This window comes from Cervus canadensis, chromosome 18, assembly GCF_019320065.1.
Source record: "Cervus canadensis isolate Bull #8, Minnesota chromosome 18, ASM1932006v1, whole genome shotgun sequence".
In the NCBI taxonomy this organism is placed as follows: domain Eukaryota; kingdom Metazoa; phylum Chordata; class Mammalia; order Artiodactyla; family Cervidae; genus Cervus; species Cervus canadensis.
This window is the reverse complement of record NC_057403.1, coordinates 9,582,902-9,599,043: the sequence shown is the minus strand read 5'-3', so window position 1 is coordinate 9,599,043 and position 16,142 is coordinate 9,582,902. Positions and strand designations below refer to the sequence as shown.

At 43.2% G+C, this 16,142-nt stretch overlaps 1 protein-coding gene across 1 annotated transcript in view; it reads left to right on the top strand.

Annotated features, from left to right (window-relative positions):
* Positions 1 to 2,674: 2,674 nt before the first annotated feature.
* Positions 2,675 to 16,142, top strand: part of LOC122420697 (zinc finger protein 107-like) — a 213,946-nt gene continuing 200,478 nt past the window's right edge. The window contains 2 exon segments of the mRNA XM_043436095.1: positions 2,675 to 3,153; positions 13,944 to 13,961. Coding sequence (XP_043292030.1) covers positions 3,091 to 3,153; positions 13,944 to 13,961 — 81 coding nt within the window. The 5' untranslated portion in view covers positions 2,675 to 3,090.

Sequence of the window (16,142 nt, the reverse complement as noted above, 5' to 3'; positions counted from 1 at the left end):
TATTCCCCGAGGGGGAACGGCACCCTTTCTTGTACAAACATAGTTACCTGATTTATTACCTTACCCAGTTCCATCTGCTGTGAAATCCTATCCCCCCTTGCCTGAGGCAAATTTGTTGACACCTGTTTTATTATGGGAGGAGGCCTCCCATACACATTTTCGTATGGAGAATAGCCTTGGGACTGTGGGGTCATCCTTAGTCTGAGCAGAGCCATCGGAAGCAAGTCCACCCAGGAGCAGTCAGTCTCTATGATCCACTTGGAGAGTCTCTAAGTGTCCGGTTGGTTCATTCCACCATCTCAGAACTCTGGGCCTATATGCAGTTTGCAGTTTCCACTTGATGTTTAAAGTTTTGCTTATTTGTTGTACTAACTCAGTTACAAAAGCCGGGCTATTGCCTGATCCAATGCTGGTAGGAAATCCAAATCTGGGAACTCTTTCCCTAAGCAGGCACCAGGCTACTTCTGATGTTCTTTCAGTCCAGGTAGCAAAAGCTTTTACCCATCTCGGGAACGTACATACCATGACCAGCAGATAATGGTAGTGTCGGTGAGGTTTCATTTCAGTGAAGTCCACTCCCAGGTGGTCAAGGGGCAGCGTCCCTTTCAGCTGAATACCCGGAGGATTTTGTCTGAATCCCCGAGAGGCAGCATTAACCTGTGAGCAGGCAGCATGGCCTAGGTGGGTCGCTTGGTGTGTCTGGCTTACCAGAGTGTGTGCCAGCTCTTCCAGTACCAATAATTTGCCACTTGGCAATTCCCACCATCTCTTTTCAGTGTTGATGGCCCCTTCCGCTTTGGCTAACCTGACAGCCATTGTCCTTGTTTTATCAGGCTAGTGCCATCAGTATATAGGACCCAATTAGGGTCTGGAACCTTGAGCCCTTCTTTAAAACAAAACCCAGATACCTTACCTCCTCTTTGTAGATCTGTGCCTTCTTCTTTGACACCCAGTAACCTGCTTCCATCAACAGCTGGAGCAGTGCATTTGTCCCTTTCCAGCATTTTTCCTTTGTCTCAGGCAGCCAGCAGCAGGACATCCCCGTATTGTAGGAGCCGACATCCATACACTTTCAGATGGAATGAGTCCAGTTCAGAAGCCAAGGCTTCCCCAAAGATGGCTGGGAAGTTTTTAACCCCTTGTGGGGGAGTCCAGATGAGCTGTTGTTTGGTGCTCCCGACTGGATCTTCCCATTCAAAGGCAAAGATGGGCTGTGACGCTGGTTGAGGCGTATGCAGAAGAAGGCATCCTTGAGATCCAGGCAAGTGTAAACTTTAGTCCTCGGTGGGAGGAGGCTAAGTAAGGTATAGGGGTTTGGAACAGTGAGGTGTAAAGTCACAGTAGCCTGGTTGACTAGCCTGAGATCTTGTACAGACCTATGGTCCTGTCCTCCTTCCCTTTGGACTGGCAGGATTGGCGTGTTCCAAGCCGACTGGCACTCTACTAGAATGCCTGCTTGTTTCAATCTATTGATGTGGGGCAGTATGCCGGCTCAGGCCTCTATCCAAAGCGGGTACTGGCACTTTCTAACTGGGATGGTGCCTGGTTTGACTTCTATTATCACTGGGGCGTGATGTTTAGCCAGCCTGGGGGGAGGGGGGTTGTCTTCCGCCCAGACCTCAGGGAATAATTGAGTTAACTCTCTCTCATGCTCTTCCAGCCCACCCGGTTCTTCCTTCGGAGGCTCATGCAACCTCCACTCATCTTGGGGTGGTACTGAGAGAGAGGGCAAATAAGTCATAGAGTCCATCCAGAAGGTAGGCCTCTCCTCAGGGGAGAAAGTCACTTGTGCTCCTAGTTTGGAGAGCAAGTCTCTTCCCAACAGGGGTACTGGGCACTCAGGAATGTAGAGGAATTCATGAATCACTTGGTGCCCACCCCCCCATTTGACATTTTCTGGGCTGGCAAAATGATTTAATCATATCTTCTCCCGATACCCCAGTTACAGCGGTAGTCTTTTTGGACAGAGGTGCCACAGGTTTTGTTACTACCGACAGTTCTGCTCCTGTATCCACTATGAAGTCAGTGTTTTGGTCCCCCACTTTTAAGGTTACCATGGGCTCTGAGGGGCCTGATATCTCTGAGCCCTGGCAGCCCTAGTTAATTTCGAAGTCAGTTTGCCCCACAGCTGTAGGAACTTCCTCTTCCTTCCTTGCCTTAGGACATTCATTCTTCCAGTGGCCAAAAGCTTGCACCTGGCACACTGGTTTGGCTGTAACGGGGACGGGGCCTCTCTTGGGACCGGCTGAGGGACTGTCCTGTCCCTGGGGCAGATGAGGTTTTCCGGAGGGCCCGAGATAGACTTTCCCAGAGCAGCAGCTTGAACTGTAAGTCTCTTGTCTGTTCTCTTTGGTTCCCTCCGGCTCTCTGGCAGAGCGCGGTCTCTGCTTAATTCCAACGTCTCCCTCCCCTTCTTGTCAGTCCTCACCAGGAGAGGCGGGTATAGCTTGGGCGGTTCGGTTGGAGTGGGATCCTGGAAGTGTTGGCCAGAGGCTTCTGTCACCGGGATCAGAGCCTGCCAAAAAGGGGGCTCTAGGACCTCCGGGAGAGCTGGCGGCAGAGCAGCGGCTGCTGCAGGAACTTCACCCGGCCCTGGATCGGGCATTAAGGCGGCCTCCGGTCCTGGTGAAGTGTGAAAGAAAAATTTAAAACAACTCCATTTTAGATAGCATTACAATTCTGAGCGAGAACCCTTCCCGAGAAGAAGAGAAAAAAACTTCGTCAAACCAACCAATCAGAAGGAGACGAGTTACCCTCCACCCCTAGGCAATCGAGAAGGGCGGGAGAAGTCCGTCACCCCACCCCCATCCCACCAAGACTTCCCGCTTCCCCGGCTGCACAGTATAAACTAGCCGATCCCCTTAAGTTTTTCTTCCCGCACACCGTATGAATTAGCCAATCCCCCTAAGCTTCCCTTCCCGCCGTCCCTGCTAGACAGTATCAAAACGACTTGCCGCTTTCTCTCGGGGCTCCTTCACCACTGTGTGAAGAGAGTCCCTGCTCGAGCTTGTAATAAAGCTCCTCACTGCTTTTGCATCGATCCGCGGCTCCTGTCGTGTTTGGGGGAATTCTGCAATCCGGGTACAACATATGGGGGCTCGTCCGGGATCCCCCGAGCCCTTCAGGACCCGCGCTTCGGAGGACGAACGGCCGGTAAGCAATAACAGCAGGTGCATCTGTATCAAAGGGGGCCCAATCTGTGTCAGTCTGTAGCTGGAAATTAAACCTAGGCGGGCGCGCCGATACTGGTCTCCAGCAGGGGGCCGGAGGAGACGTCTTCCAGCTCCCACTCTGTAGTCCCGTATATATATATACCTGTGCGGGGACTACTCTGTACTTTCTTTCTCGGGATTGCGCGCTCTGTTATTTGTCTGGTGTGTTGTCTCGTTTGTTCATTGTGTGACTGACTGACGAGGGGACAGGCCCAATCTAGATGCTCTCCGCTTACCTTAGTAACTGGATTCAGGGGCCAGAGTACTCAGGGGCCAGCTTGTCTGCCAATGGACCAGACCCAGCGGCCGCAAATGGGACCCTTTTGTCCCTGGTCTCCTCCTGACGCAGACAACTGGCCAGAGTGCCCCGACCGGTAAGGAACAAGAGACTTTATTGACCTCTCTCCCCTTCCCTCTCTCTTTCCTCTCCTTAGCCCTACCTACCCTTCCCGTTTTTCTAGTCCCCCGGTCCTGGACGCAGGAATCTGGTCGAAGGGCCTCAGCGTGAGCTGAGGGTTGGAGACTGATCACCTCCTCTTGGCAGAGAACTCGAATTTTCTGATCTGGTTTCTGGCAGGGCCGAGTTACAGTCCTCCCTTCTCTGAAAGCCCAGGGAAAAGTCCCGTAATGCCTGGGTGTCTGGAGGTCGCAGGAGACGTCTATAAGTCCACCCCTTTTGCCCCTCTTTCCCGCCTCCTTCTCCTTCTTCTTTCAACCTGGCTTTCTTTCCTCCTTTTAAAATCTTTGAAGACATCTGAAGTTTTGTGTCTCTATAGAAGGTTTTCTGAGAGACTGTATTCTTGTATTTAAGGGAGTGTCTGATGAAGACTGCCAGGCTTATATGTGTGTTTTAACTCTGTTCTGTGTTGTGATTTGTGACGGCTATTTTGCTTTGTCTAACCAACATTTAGACCTGCCGCCATTTTGTTAAAACTTGATTTTCTTTCCCTGTGCCTTGAGACCAGGGCTCTCAAGAACACTTATTTAGACCATCTGAGACTGAGAGAAAAAGAAAAAAAAGCCTTTAAAAATGTTATTTGTTTAAATTTTATATTGTAATATCTAATTTATGACCAAACTTAGAAAATGAAGATAGATCTTGCACTGTGTCTGTCTAAATATGTTTTGGTATGTCTTTGTCTCTGAAAAATATTTTTAGATTAATTTGTAAATGAGCTCTATTTAATTAGCTTAAAAAAGGGGGGGCTGTAAGCGCTTACAAATCTAATAATTCTAAATTAAACAATAAATTCCAGGTTCAGGTGAACTGAGAAATATTCAGTATTAAATACCTGATATTAATGTTTGTTTGTTTGTTGCCCTATCTAATACAGACATGTCTTAGAGTAATTAACATCAAGTGAAATATTTTCATTGTACCTAGGTTTAATATAAGTTAAATATTATACCTGTTACAAGTTTGTCGACAAAATTACCTTGAGTAAAAAAAAAACTTGTAAAAAATGTAAATGAGGTATGAATTTGTATATAAACTCTATTAAAAATAATTATTCTTTAAGAATATCTGTCTACAATAGTCTCCCCAGATTGGTGTAACTTGAATTTCTAAGGGTTGTGCTAAACTAAGTATTGGAAGTCTATTAAATAATTAGGTCATTTCCAAATGAAATAAGATTTTGAAACATTTACTACTAAACACTGATTTCCTTTTACAGAAAAACTAAAGAGATTTGAGACTATAAATGAATAACGTTTGATGCCATCCTAAAATGTTTTAAGAAAACAAGGGTTTTAAAAATTATCACTGGTATTTATGCTCACCAATCTATAAAATGCTAATATAAAAGTTAGCTCTTGGTTGCTAAAAGAAAGCAAGAAGTATGCTTTCAGTAAAAAAAAAAAAAAAAAAGTGTTAAAAAATACTAAAAAGAGTTATGCATGATCAGGATTTTCTAAAATTAGATTACAATTAATTAAATAAATAGATTTTGTTAAAAATGACACGGACATAAAAAACTGGTTAGAGCCAATTAGGTAAAGCTTTTAATTAATCTTTTTGATAAAACTTCCTGAATTGAATTCTTTTAAATTTCCCTTGACATCTAGCTAGCTTTGGGGTGTTTCAGAGGGCCCCTGAAACATCCCAAAGAGAGATATTAAACTGTTTATTTGGTTGGTTAAATTAAAAAAAAAAAAAAAAAAGAGTTCACCTAGATTTGTTAGGCAAAATCTGTGACAAGCCTTTGGTGTGAGTTTCCCAGCCCTGTTTTATATTAAAAGTTCAGTCTGAGATCCTACAAGTGTTTCAGCAAAATAAAAAGTCTATGATCAATTCTGTTATGTGATATTAATGTAAAAGTTTGTTTCTGAAGCTTATCTCAGTAATCTATCTTTGGATGAAGATCAGATGCCTCATGACCTGCAACCAGGACTGAAAAAAGACAGTTTAAGAGACTGTCTCCAACCTGGCTAAAAGGACTTTTTATCAGGTACTCTTAATTAGCTCATGCACAATAAAACTAAAGAGAAATTAACTCTTAGATTAATTCCCACTTCCAGAGGCCCCTACACTGGATTGGCCTATAGGAAAGACAGCTGACCTGATCTCACCTTAAAATGATGCTCAAACAGGAAATACTATAGTACACCAGGATGAAAAGACAACGACATCAGAGGTAGACAGCTTGTCCAAGATGCTGGACCTGATTCATATGATCATTTATAGTGTTCTCTTGACTTCTTAGACCTTTGTGTATAAATCAAATGCTTTTCTATCATAGGCCTGATTCTATGCCAGTTTTAAAAATCAATCCAATTGTTGGGTTTGTGGCCAATCACCTGTATCTAGTTCTGGGTTCCTTTGGTAAATTTCTCTACTACAAGACTCTAACTGGTTGGCCCTGAAAAAATTTACTTGAAAAAATTATAGTCATATTCAGGTCACTGTGATATTACTAGATGAGATCCCCTCACCAGGCCAATTAATAATGCCTACTCTGACTCTGGCCATAAATTTGAGCCTTTTTCTATTCCTCAAGCTCAATCAGAGCAAAAAAAAAAAAAGTTTAAGCAAAAGAAAAAATCTCCTACAATTATAAGATAAATTTATATAGATAACACCAGGCTATGGTAATTTAGGTTTAAAGTCTTCTCTGTGTTAAAAACAATTAAATCATACTAAAAATAATCAGTCTAGTAACACTAGAAAACTGGGCTGTGTGCCTTATAGATGGTGGTGCTAATGTATAATTTCTCTGAAAGATAAAGGTTCGTACAGAGTAGACTAAGTCAGATGACCTGAGATATACTGGGCTACATCTAACAGAAGCTCTTACATCTTACTCGTGACTTTACTAGTACTGCTGGCTATGTTCTTTGTATTTCACCTGTTTTACAAAATTGCCATTTCTTACAGTGCCATATGTGTGACTGAGGCCTCTGATAACATAATATATAGTTCCCTATGAGATCAATAATGATGGCAGTGTAACTCTAGATATGAGAAAAAACAACAAGAGGGAATGTTTTCCTGGACCAAGAGGCTAGTAAGACAGGCGGTCCAGAGAATTTTAGATACTGTTTTATGGCCTAGTCCAGTAACAGCACATTGAGTGGCCGGTCAACAAAATCTTTGCGAAACCTGAGAATAGATATTCTCAGCACCATGGAATAAAATGGTCATGAAATGCTCCCCTCAAAGTCGTGGTCAAGTTTATGAACAAAAAGAGGCTTTGCCAACTGAAGATTGGCACTTGCCATCTACATCTACAGCGATGATATCATGGCCACTGCAACTGCTGACTTTCAACGGCCCTGAAAGGAGTTCAGGGTGAAGATCAAGAATGAGACACTCGGTGCTCTGGAAAAAACTGGCAGAACAAGCCTTCAGATAGTTAGATCTTTTCAAGAGATTTTATGAGTCCCAATTCTTGCATCTTCTCATACCTAGAGAAACACTGACATCATTAATGGTGCCATCTGCTTTGGCTATTAAAAAAATTTTACAATTAAAAGTCAAAATAGAGTACTCAGTGATGGTTCAGACATCCTGGGAAATAACCAGGTGTTACTATGAGTGTAATTTCAGATTAGACATTGTATTGCTAAACACTTGAGTTTTCTGAGTCGTGTCAGGCTTAAATGCCACCATTCTCAAAACAGTGTCTGCTAGAAGCTAGTAACTTCTACCTTACTTTTTATAAAACTAAGCAACTGGCCACCTGGCTAAAAGTCTCCCCGAAGTGCCAGGTCCAGACTGGGTTTCAGGCCTATTCTTCTAAAAAAAAAAAAAAATTTATTTTGTCTATTAAAACTCCAGTTATCCCTTCTCCAGCTACTACTAACTGGGTATGTTACAACAAAATGGCAGACCAAGGGATTGAGATTTTAATCATACAAGGCTCAGGTCTAAGACTTAAAACTCAGAAATACTCCCAATTCAGTGTCTCTTCTCCAATCTGAGGCAGTCCTATGCCCCATTTTGACAACTATCTCAGTCATAGTTGCCCTGTTCCCTAAATTAAAACTGAGCAGGACTCTGTGGGGTGGCAACTCTGGAGTACAGATCTGCTGTACTGTAAAATATAGGCTTTATTCAGCCTCCTTGACCTTCCCTGAGTTCCAAAGGGTAGATTCAAACAATTGCTAATCAAAAAAGGAAAAAAAAAATACAGAAACAGAGGGGAAACAATCAAATGGTGGTACAGCCTTGAGACGGGTCCTGGTTCCTACTCAAGGAAATATGTATAATAGTGTCTTTGAGTTCTTCTACAGAACTGGAGCCCACCCAGGTGAAAGATGGTAACTTCAGACTAAACACAAGATTCCTAGAACACAGCTCTGTTGCTTGACCACCAGCCAATCATCCCAGCGGTGCCTCCTGTTTCTGGGGACCAGTGATGACCGTCCTGTTAGGTCTCCTGTTTGGCCCCTGTCTATTTTATCTCTGAGAGGCGCCAACAGTTTCAAACTAAGTTGCTGTTATTATAAGAGTAAAAGCTGGTTTCAGATATAAAACACCTCAACTTAGATCAGGTAGAGAGAGACTTCTGCTCTGCTAGGCAGGCCTATGCCCAGGCACAGCAGGAAGAAATTACAGAAGAAACAGACCTCCGCCCCAATTCTCAAAAAGCATCTTGAGTATGAAGTCTCTCAAGAGAGAGTTATTAAGAAAAACACACTGCCTGTCCGTTCACCTAATGTTACTCAGAACTCAATATTCGACTGTCTCCACAGATGATGTAGGTGACTGTAGAACACCCATGATTGGGTCTTCCATAGGAACTAGAAGAGGGGGAAATGTGAAAGAAAAATTTAAAACAACTCCATTTTAGATAGCATTACAATTCTGAGCGAGAACCCCTCCCAAGAAGAAGAGAAAAAAACTTCGTCAAACCAACCAATCAGAAGGAGACGAGTTACCCTCCACCCCTAGGCAATCTAGAAGGGCGGGAGAAGTCCCTCACCCCACCCCCATCCCACCAAGACTTCCCGCTTCCCCGGCTGCACAGTATAAACTAGCCGATCCCCCTAAGTTTTCCTTCCCGCGCACCGTATGAATTAGCCAATCCCCCTAAGCTGCCCTTCCCGCCAACTCGCCGCTTTCTCTCGGGGCTCCTTCACCATTGTGTGAAGAGAGTCCCTGCTCGAGCTTGTAATAAAGCTCCTCACTGCTTTTACATCGATCCGCGGCTCCTGTCGTGTTTGGGGGAATTCGGCAATCCGGGTACAACAGAAGCAGGCCCCTCATTATCCAGCATGGGGGAGGGGTCACGTCATCCCCGTCCAAATCCTGTAGAATTTCCTTTTTTATCACCAGTCAATTTTTGTGCCATTAATCATTTTCCCTTTCCCTTCTGGATTCAGAACCTTGCCTAAGTAGGAGGGTCTCAAGCTAACCATAGCCATGGAGATTGATCCAATAGATGGAGATTGATCCAGGTGTCCTGGCTCTTCCGTCACTATTGTATAGATTGCTTCCACTATTTTTGAGTTCATGGTGTTCTCTGGTGACCATCCTACTCCTATAGAGGGCCTTTCGACCACAGAGTATGTGCAGGTGGTTAGGCTTCATCTTCACCCCATAGTCTCCTCCTAATCCCTTTAAATTTTTAATCATGCACTCCAATATAGTTGCCTTAGATTCACTTCCCCCCATCTTGCTTACCTTCTCGGACCTTCTTCTACTTTTCCTTTTCGTTCTGTCTACGAAGTTCTCAGTACCCTATGTACTTCTGATATTTCCACTCAGTGACACTTAAATGCCATTCTGCCTCCTTCCTAACTGGGGTGAGAAGAGCCTTACCTGCCAGATCCCAGAGGGATAAGGGGGATCGGCGTGTCTTCACCCGCCGGGCAGCACAGCCAAACCAGAACATCACATGGTCCAAGACAGTTTCTCCCTTAAAGTCCATCTGCTTGGTGGGCTTGATCAGGTGCGGATGAAAACACAGATGGGTTAAATATCCCATGTCCCAGGCCATCTCCGGAAAAGCCAATTCATACTCACTTCTGTATCCCCCTCCTTCTAGCCTAACAATTCCGAGGGGGTCAAGAATTTCACAGCAGACATGACACCTCCTCAGGGAGGGCAGAATATGAGCATACAAGGACCAGTTTCCTATCCTAAAAATCCCCTGGCAATCACTTGGTAATAACTTTCCCCGAGACAGCGTGGACACACCTCCTAAATGACCTTCACAAATTACCTTTCTAAACCCTAGCATGCTCGCCGACCTGTGTACCAAGCAATCGCCGCCTGCCTATTCCAGGCTCCTGTGGGTCCCCGCTCCTTCTAGTCCCTCCCACGGGGGTGATCAGACCCCTCTTCCACCCTGCCGGGTGGGTCCCTCCTCACCTGAGCGCTCAGTTCCCCTGCTGCCATCCACTACCTGCTAACGTGAAAGGTCCGGGCGTTGAGAAGCAGAATCCTTCCAGAGGGGCGAGGCGCCTTCCCTACTCTAGGAGATTCAAGCTACAAAGCCTCGGGGTGGCCTCAAATGAGACCAGTCTCCTCAAAGTGAGGAGTTTCCTGGCCAATGCACCAAATGTTATAGCCTCGTTTTCCGGGAAACAAACTCACTCAGAAGGACAATACAGATAGTGGAGCGCAATTTATTACACCAGTGGGCCCAAGGCAGAGTCTCCTCTTAGCCAAGGACCCTGACCAGCATTTGTGAAAATCTTTTATACCCCATGTGTATGTGTCCAAACCCACCACCCCAATCCCTTGATGCTTACAATTGAAGGGTAAATACAGTCACAATAACCCCATCATTCACGTGTTATGTGTTCAAACAGTTAATAATCAATAAGCCTGCGGTTACATTCCAACCAGTTAATAACCAATAAGTCTGTGCTTACATTCTGATAGATACTGTCTGGAGGGAGGGGTGATTAGTGTCTGTTTTCGCTTAGGTGATGAGTAACCTGAATATGATCTTCAAGGTTCCCCTGTCCGGAGGGGGTCTTATCCTTCCATTGTCGTTCCCACAGGCACTAAGCAGAGAGTTCCAAGTCCACTGGAGAGGTGGCCGAGCACGATCAGCCCGGACAGGCCCGAGATGGAGTCCAGCCCTATGAATTCCTACTTCAAATTGATGCTTTTGAACTGTGGTGTTGGAGAAGACTCTTGAGAGTCTCTTGGACTTCAAGAATATCCAGCCAGTCTATCGTAAAGGATATCAGTCCTGGGTGTTCATTGGAAGGACTGATGTTGAAGCTGAAACTCCAATACTCTGGCCACCTGATGTGAAGAGCTGACTCGTTGGAAACAAACCCTTATGCTGGGAAAGATTGAGGGCAGGAGGAGAAGGGGACCACAGAGGATGAGATGGTTGGATGGCATCACTGACTCAATGGACATGGATTTTGGTGGACTCCGGGAGTTGTTGATTGACTGGGAAGCCTGGTGTGTTGCGGTTTATGGGGTGGCAAAGAGTCGGACATGACTGAGTGACTGAAATGAACTGAACTGAACTGAACTGAATGGATTAGTGGTTTCCTGTTTCTTGCATTTCAGTGTGAATTTGGCAATAAATAGCTCATGGGCACAGATACCAGCTCTTGGAGGTCCACACCCATCCTAGAAGGAGCCCCTCCCCAACCAATCAAGCCGACATTCTTTGTTTCTAGAAGTTCCCGCCCTAAATGCTTCCTTCCTGAGGTCACAGGGGTGCTGAGTGTGAGGCTGCAGCTCTTGGCTCTTGGACCTGGGTCTCCCTCTTACATTGTTTCAAAAAGCCTCACAGGCTGGGTCAGGTAACCTGGTAGTTCTGTCTGTTATGTCTTGGGAATTGTACTGTGGCCTGCACTCTGTAAGGCAGAAAGAAAGGAGGAGAACTCGCAGGGGTGGTCTGCATAGAGAAGGCAGGAAAGGTGAGCACCAAACACAGGATGTGATTAGCATATCAGGTTAGTCTGGATTATCCGCTGCAGACCAGGAAGGAGAAGGTAACAAAGGAGCTCTGAAAACGGCCAAGGGAAACAAGAAAACTATTTCTTCTCGATCATTGCAGCAGTTGCAGATTCAAGAGTTGTGTGGATGCCTTTAAAGTTATCTACTTAACACCCAGATGTGAGTTTGTGATAAAAATCCCCAGAAGAGACGCAGAGCTGGAGGAAGAAGAGGAGGAAATGGCAGCTTCTCAGGTAAATGTCCTGTCCCGGGTCTGGGGCTGTGTCTGCTTTTCCTCCTGAAACGCCTGGTCTGAACATCTGCAAACCTTCAATTCTCGGCTTCTAAGTTTTCTACCTAGGGTGTTTGTTGCCAACTGTTTACTTTTTCCAGTTTTTCTTGTATTAGAGAAGACTGGCTCTTTAGACAGTTTCTTCCTTATGTCCCAAAGCCTGTTATCCAATGTATGTATCCTGGCTTTCTATAGAGCATGATGAATTCTCAACATTGTTCTGTCAGTTTCAATGTTGAACATATTCCCTTTGTGAAAGACCAACACGGGGAGGCACTGGTATAAGGGATTCCCAGTGGAATGCTGTTCTGTGTGGGGATCCTAGGGAAGTAGGGGAAATGCCATGATGAGTTTATATCTGGATGCAACTTCAGGTCTTTAGAACAGGAGAAAAAGGCAATGCCCTTGGAAATAGAATGGACTCAGTGGTCCAGATTTTATTCAAAAATAAAAAATGTAGTTGAGACTATCCTCTTCCTCTGTGTCGATAAGAAAGACTTACTAATTAAATGTGGTATTAGGCTACATGACACAGGAGGTATATATGAAGTGAAATTTGCTTAAAACTAACTTTTTTTAATGATGGATTCAGATCATGGTTTCCATAATATTGCCAACATACCCATGCAGTGGTAATGCATTCTTCCATTTACTTCTAACCCCACGACTCTGATGGTCACTGGTTTAAGTACTTCTGTGAGATTCCCATGCGACGCAGCTCATGTATTTCCCTTTTGTCTTTAAAAAGTGTCTTGGGGGAAAAAAGTGAGGGATGTGCCTAAACTATCACAGTTAATGGGGGAATCCCATAAGCTCTTAAGTTTCTCTTTGCTTTGGAAGATGACTGTGTTTAGTAGAGATGCTGGGTTTGGGGGATTTTTCTCACTCAAGCCCAGGTCTGGTCATTTCCAGGTACACTCCACACTCACATCACAGAGTCTCATCACATTTTTGTATTTTCCAAAATGTTTATAAGAATCTTATTAGTGCTAATCTATGTTCAACTGTGTTAAAATTTGAACTATAGCTCTTTGGAAATGATATAGATTTTCAGGAAATTAAAAAATTCAGAACCAGACCTTTACTTTATGTTACATCATTCTGTATGTCTGTATTCTAGTTTATTTAAAGAAATAAAAATAATATCATCCCATTATATTTATGTACATTTTTAATAAGTTAAAAAAAAAACTTTATTTTATTGAAATGACAACTTTTCCCTATTCACTATTAATAAGTATGTAGTCCCATTATAGTATATGTCTGTGTCCACAAACCTGTTAACATGATTTGATCGCTGTGTTTTTTATCCGTTTTTTAAAGATTTTCAGAAAAAGGGAATAGGTACCTACTCTAGTATTCTTTCCTGGAGAATCCTATGGACAGAGGAGCTATTATTTCTGTTGCACATTCCAGATTCTGTAAAAACTGTCAGAAAGATATACAGTATATACTAAATAGTTAAAATGATTCTTGCTGCAAGGTTACTATCCTATAAGACCTGTAAAATTTGTAAAAGACTTAAAGTTCAGACTTAAGTGTGAATTCTTCCCTACTATTCTCCTTCATTCCAGTTCAGAATGGTCATTTGTGGAGCAGAATTTGCAACATTACTAGTTCAAATAAGCTTGGTAAAAATGTGGCACAATTTCTCCACTCCAGAACTCTTGGATCAGAATCTGCTTTTTAAAAATGTTTCCTGGTTTTTGGTAGACAATTTATCCTGGGTCACACGAGTACAACACTCAAAAATAAATATGCCAGTGTTGATCTGATTACATTATAATTTCTCTTCCACATCAGAATAGTTTCTTGTGAATCATATCCTCTTTTCTTGGGGTTAAAAATGTGGTAGAAAATGTTACTGTGTGATACCAGAAACTACACTAAATCAAAATCAGTTCTCTGAAATTACTGCTTTCGTTTAGGGTCAGGTTAGGAAGTCTTCTCTTGGCCATATGACAGTCAGTCAGTCACTCAGTTCAGTCATTCAGTCATCAGTCCTGTCTGACTCTTTGCCATCGCAGTTGTGTCTGACTCTTTGTGACCCCAAAGTACATGGCATGTGTACTTTGTATTTCAGGGGCGGCTGACATTCCAGGATGTGACCATAGACTTCACTCAAGAGGAGTGGGAATGCCTGGACCTCGGTCAGTGGGACTTGTACAGGGATGTGATGTTAGAGACCTACGGGAACCTGGCCTCCTTGGGTGAGGAGAACTGCCTTCCAGAATCCCTTTTCCACCACTGGGTTTGGTTCCTGCATTTCTAGAACGTCTCCTGGAATTTTCTGCTTCCACCAACACCTTCAGATCCCTGCTTTCTAGCAGGAAATGGGTATTTGTGAGTTTAGAAAGAAAGCCTTCATGGTGATTCAGTATGATTCTAACCTTTTTCTTCCGTGATGTAATCTGCCTCCTTCACTCTAGCATGGTGGTGATTAAATCAGTTCCATGGTATTAAATAGTGACACCTTCCTCTTAAAACCACATTTACACTGCTTACTTTAGCCTTGTAGTACTTGACCAGAATCTCAGGATCTGATTTTTATGTATTTGTTAGTATTGTAAGGGTGCTTTCAATAAAGTATTTGGGGAAATCATCCTCTAGGCTATATTAACATTCACCCGTGTGTTCTCTTCTCACCCAAATACATATTGGGTTGGAAACTTATGAATCTCTAGCAAAACAAATATTCCTTTCTCTGATGAACAGGTCTTGTGGTCTCAAAGCCGGACCTGGTCACCTTTCTGGAGCAAATGAAGACTCCCTGGGATGTAAGGAGAACGGACACAACAGCCACATACTCAGGTAGGTGTGAATGGATGGAGCTGATGACTCAGGTGAGAGGTCCCAGGAGCAGTGAGGAAGTCAGCCTTTGTCCTATGGCTTGGGAAGACGTGCTCCAGTGGAAATGATTTTGGAGAACTCTGGGTTCATTTCTGTTGCTGTCATAGACGGACATTGCCTGGCTCCTTCTGCCTCTCAATCGTTCATGAATTCAGCTCCATGATTACTTTTCTCATCCACAGTGAGAATTCAAATTCTCTTCTTGGCTTGTGACAACTTGCATGGGTTGGCTGCTCTTTAATTTCTTGGGGGTCCTAGGAAAACTGCCATTGATGAATAAATATAAGATGCTCTTTTAAAAGTTTGTTTCTACCTCTAGAAAGAAATGTGTGAGTGGAATTGTAAACAAACTATCAATACTCTAGGAATATTGGAGACAGAATTTATTTTATGATTTATATTTTCTAAAAGACTGGAAGCTACAAATATGACCTTATGCATTTTAAACTCATTTCAGTGTATAAAGCAAAACTTCCATAAAATGAGAGAATGCAAATCTCTGAGTTACACCAATGTTTCACTTTTCGTTATGTGAACTCATTTTAAATATCTGAAGTGCATTTGCCACAATTCCTCAATGGTAAAATACTCTAATGTATTCAATTAACTCAAAGATTTTTTAAATAAATTGGCAAAATAGTTTAGAACATTTTCCACCGTATTTCTAATGGTTGTTTGAAACTATTAACATTTTAGATCATATAAAGAAGTCCTTTTAAGTCCTTTACATCCTTATTGGATTTAAATCCTTATTGTTTTACAATGTTGTGCTCTTGTACAGCAAAGAGAATGAAGTACACGTATAAATAGCCATTGTTTGTTAGATTTCCTTCCATTTGGGTCTCCGCAGGGAACTGAGTAGAGTTCTCTGTGATCCCAACACATTTTTTAAAATCTCACTTCTTATTTAATTGCTTAAGGCTTTATTATCTTGTTTCTTATCAGCTGCCCCAGACTTTATTAATTTATCTCATTTGTTATCAGTTTCCTATGGCCCTCAGTTTCTAATTAGTTGTATGTCAATATCATTTATGATTTTTTAGATACAAACATCTAATAGAATGTGTTCCAATAAAACACAAGTGGTAAGAAGTGGATTAAAGAATTGGAAGGCACCTAGTATTTCTGAAAATGTTTGGTGTCTCCATTTAAGACGACTTAGGGCAAAAGGTAATCATTAGACTGCGTGTCTCCGCTTCATTGAGTGGTTCTTGTAGCTTATTATTTTGCCCCTTCCTCTGCTCCATACTCCTTGTCCCCTGGTTTTATTACGTTTTCTGTGTGTGTGGTCTCTGCCCTGAAGGCTGCAGGATCCTAGTTCCTCTTGTTTCCTGTGCCTGCCCTTTAGGGGCTCAGTTTGGTCCTGAGGTTTGTGCCCTGATCCCCTTGATGGGCACTTGATTGCTGTAACCGAGCCTGCCCTGGATATTGA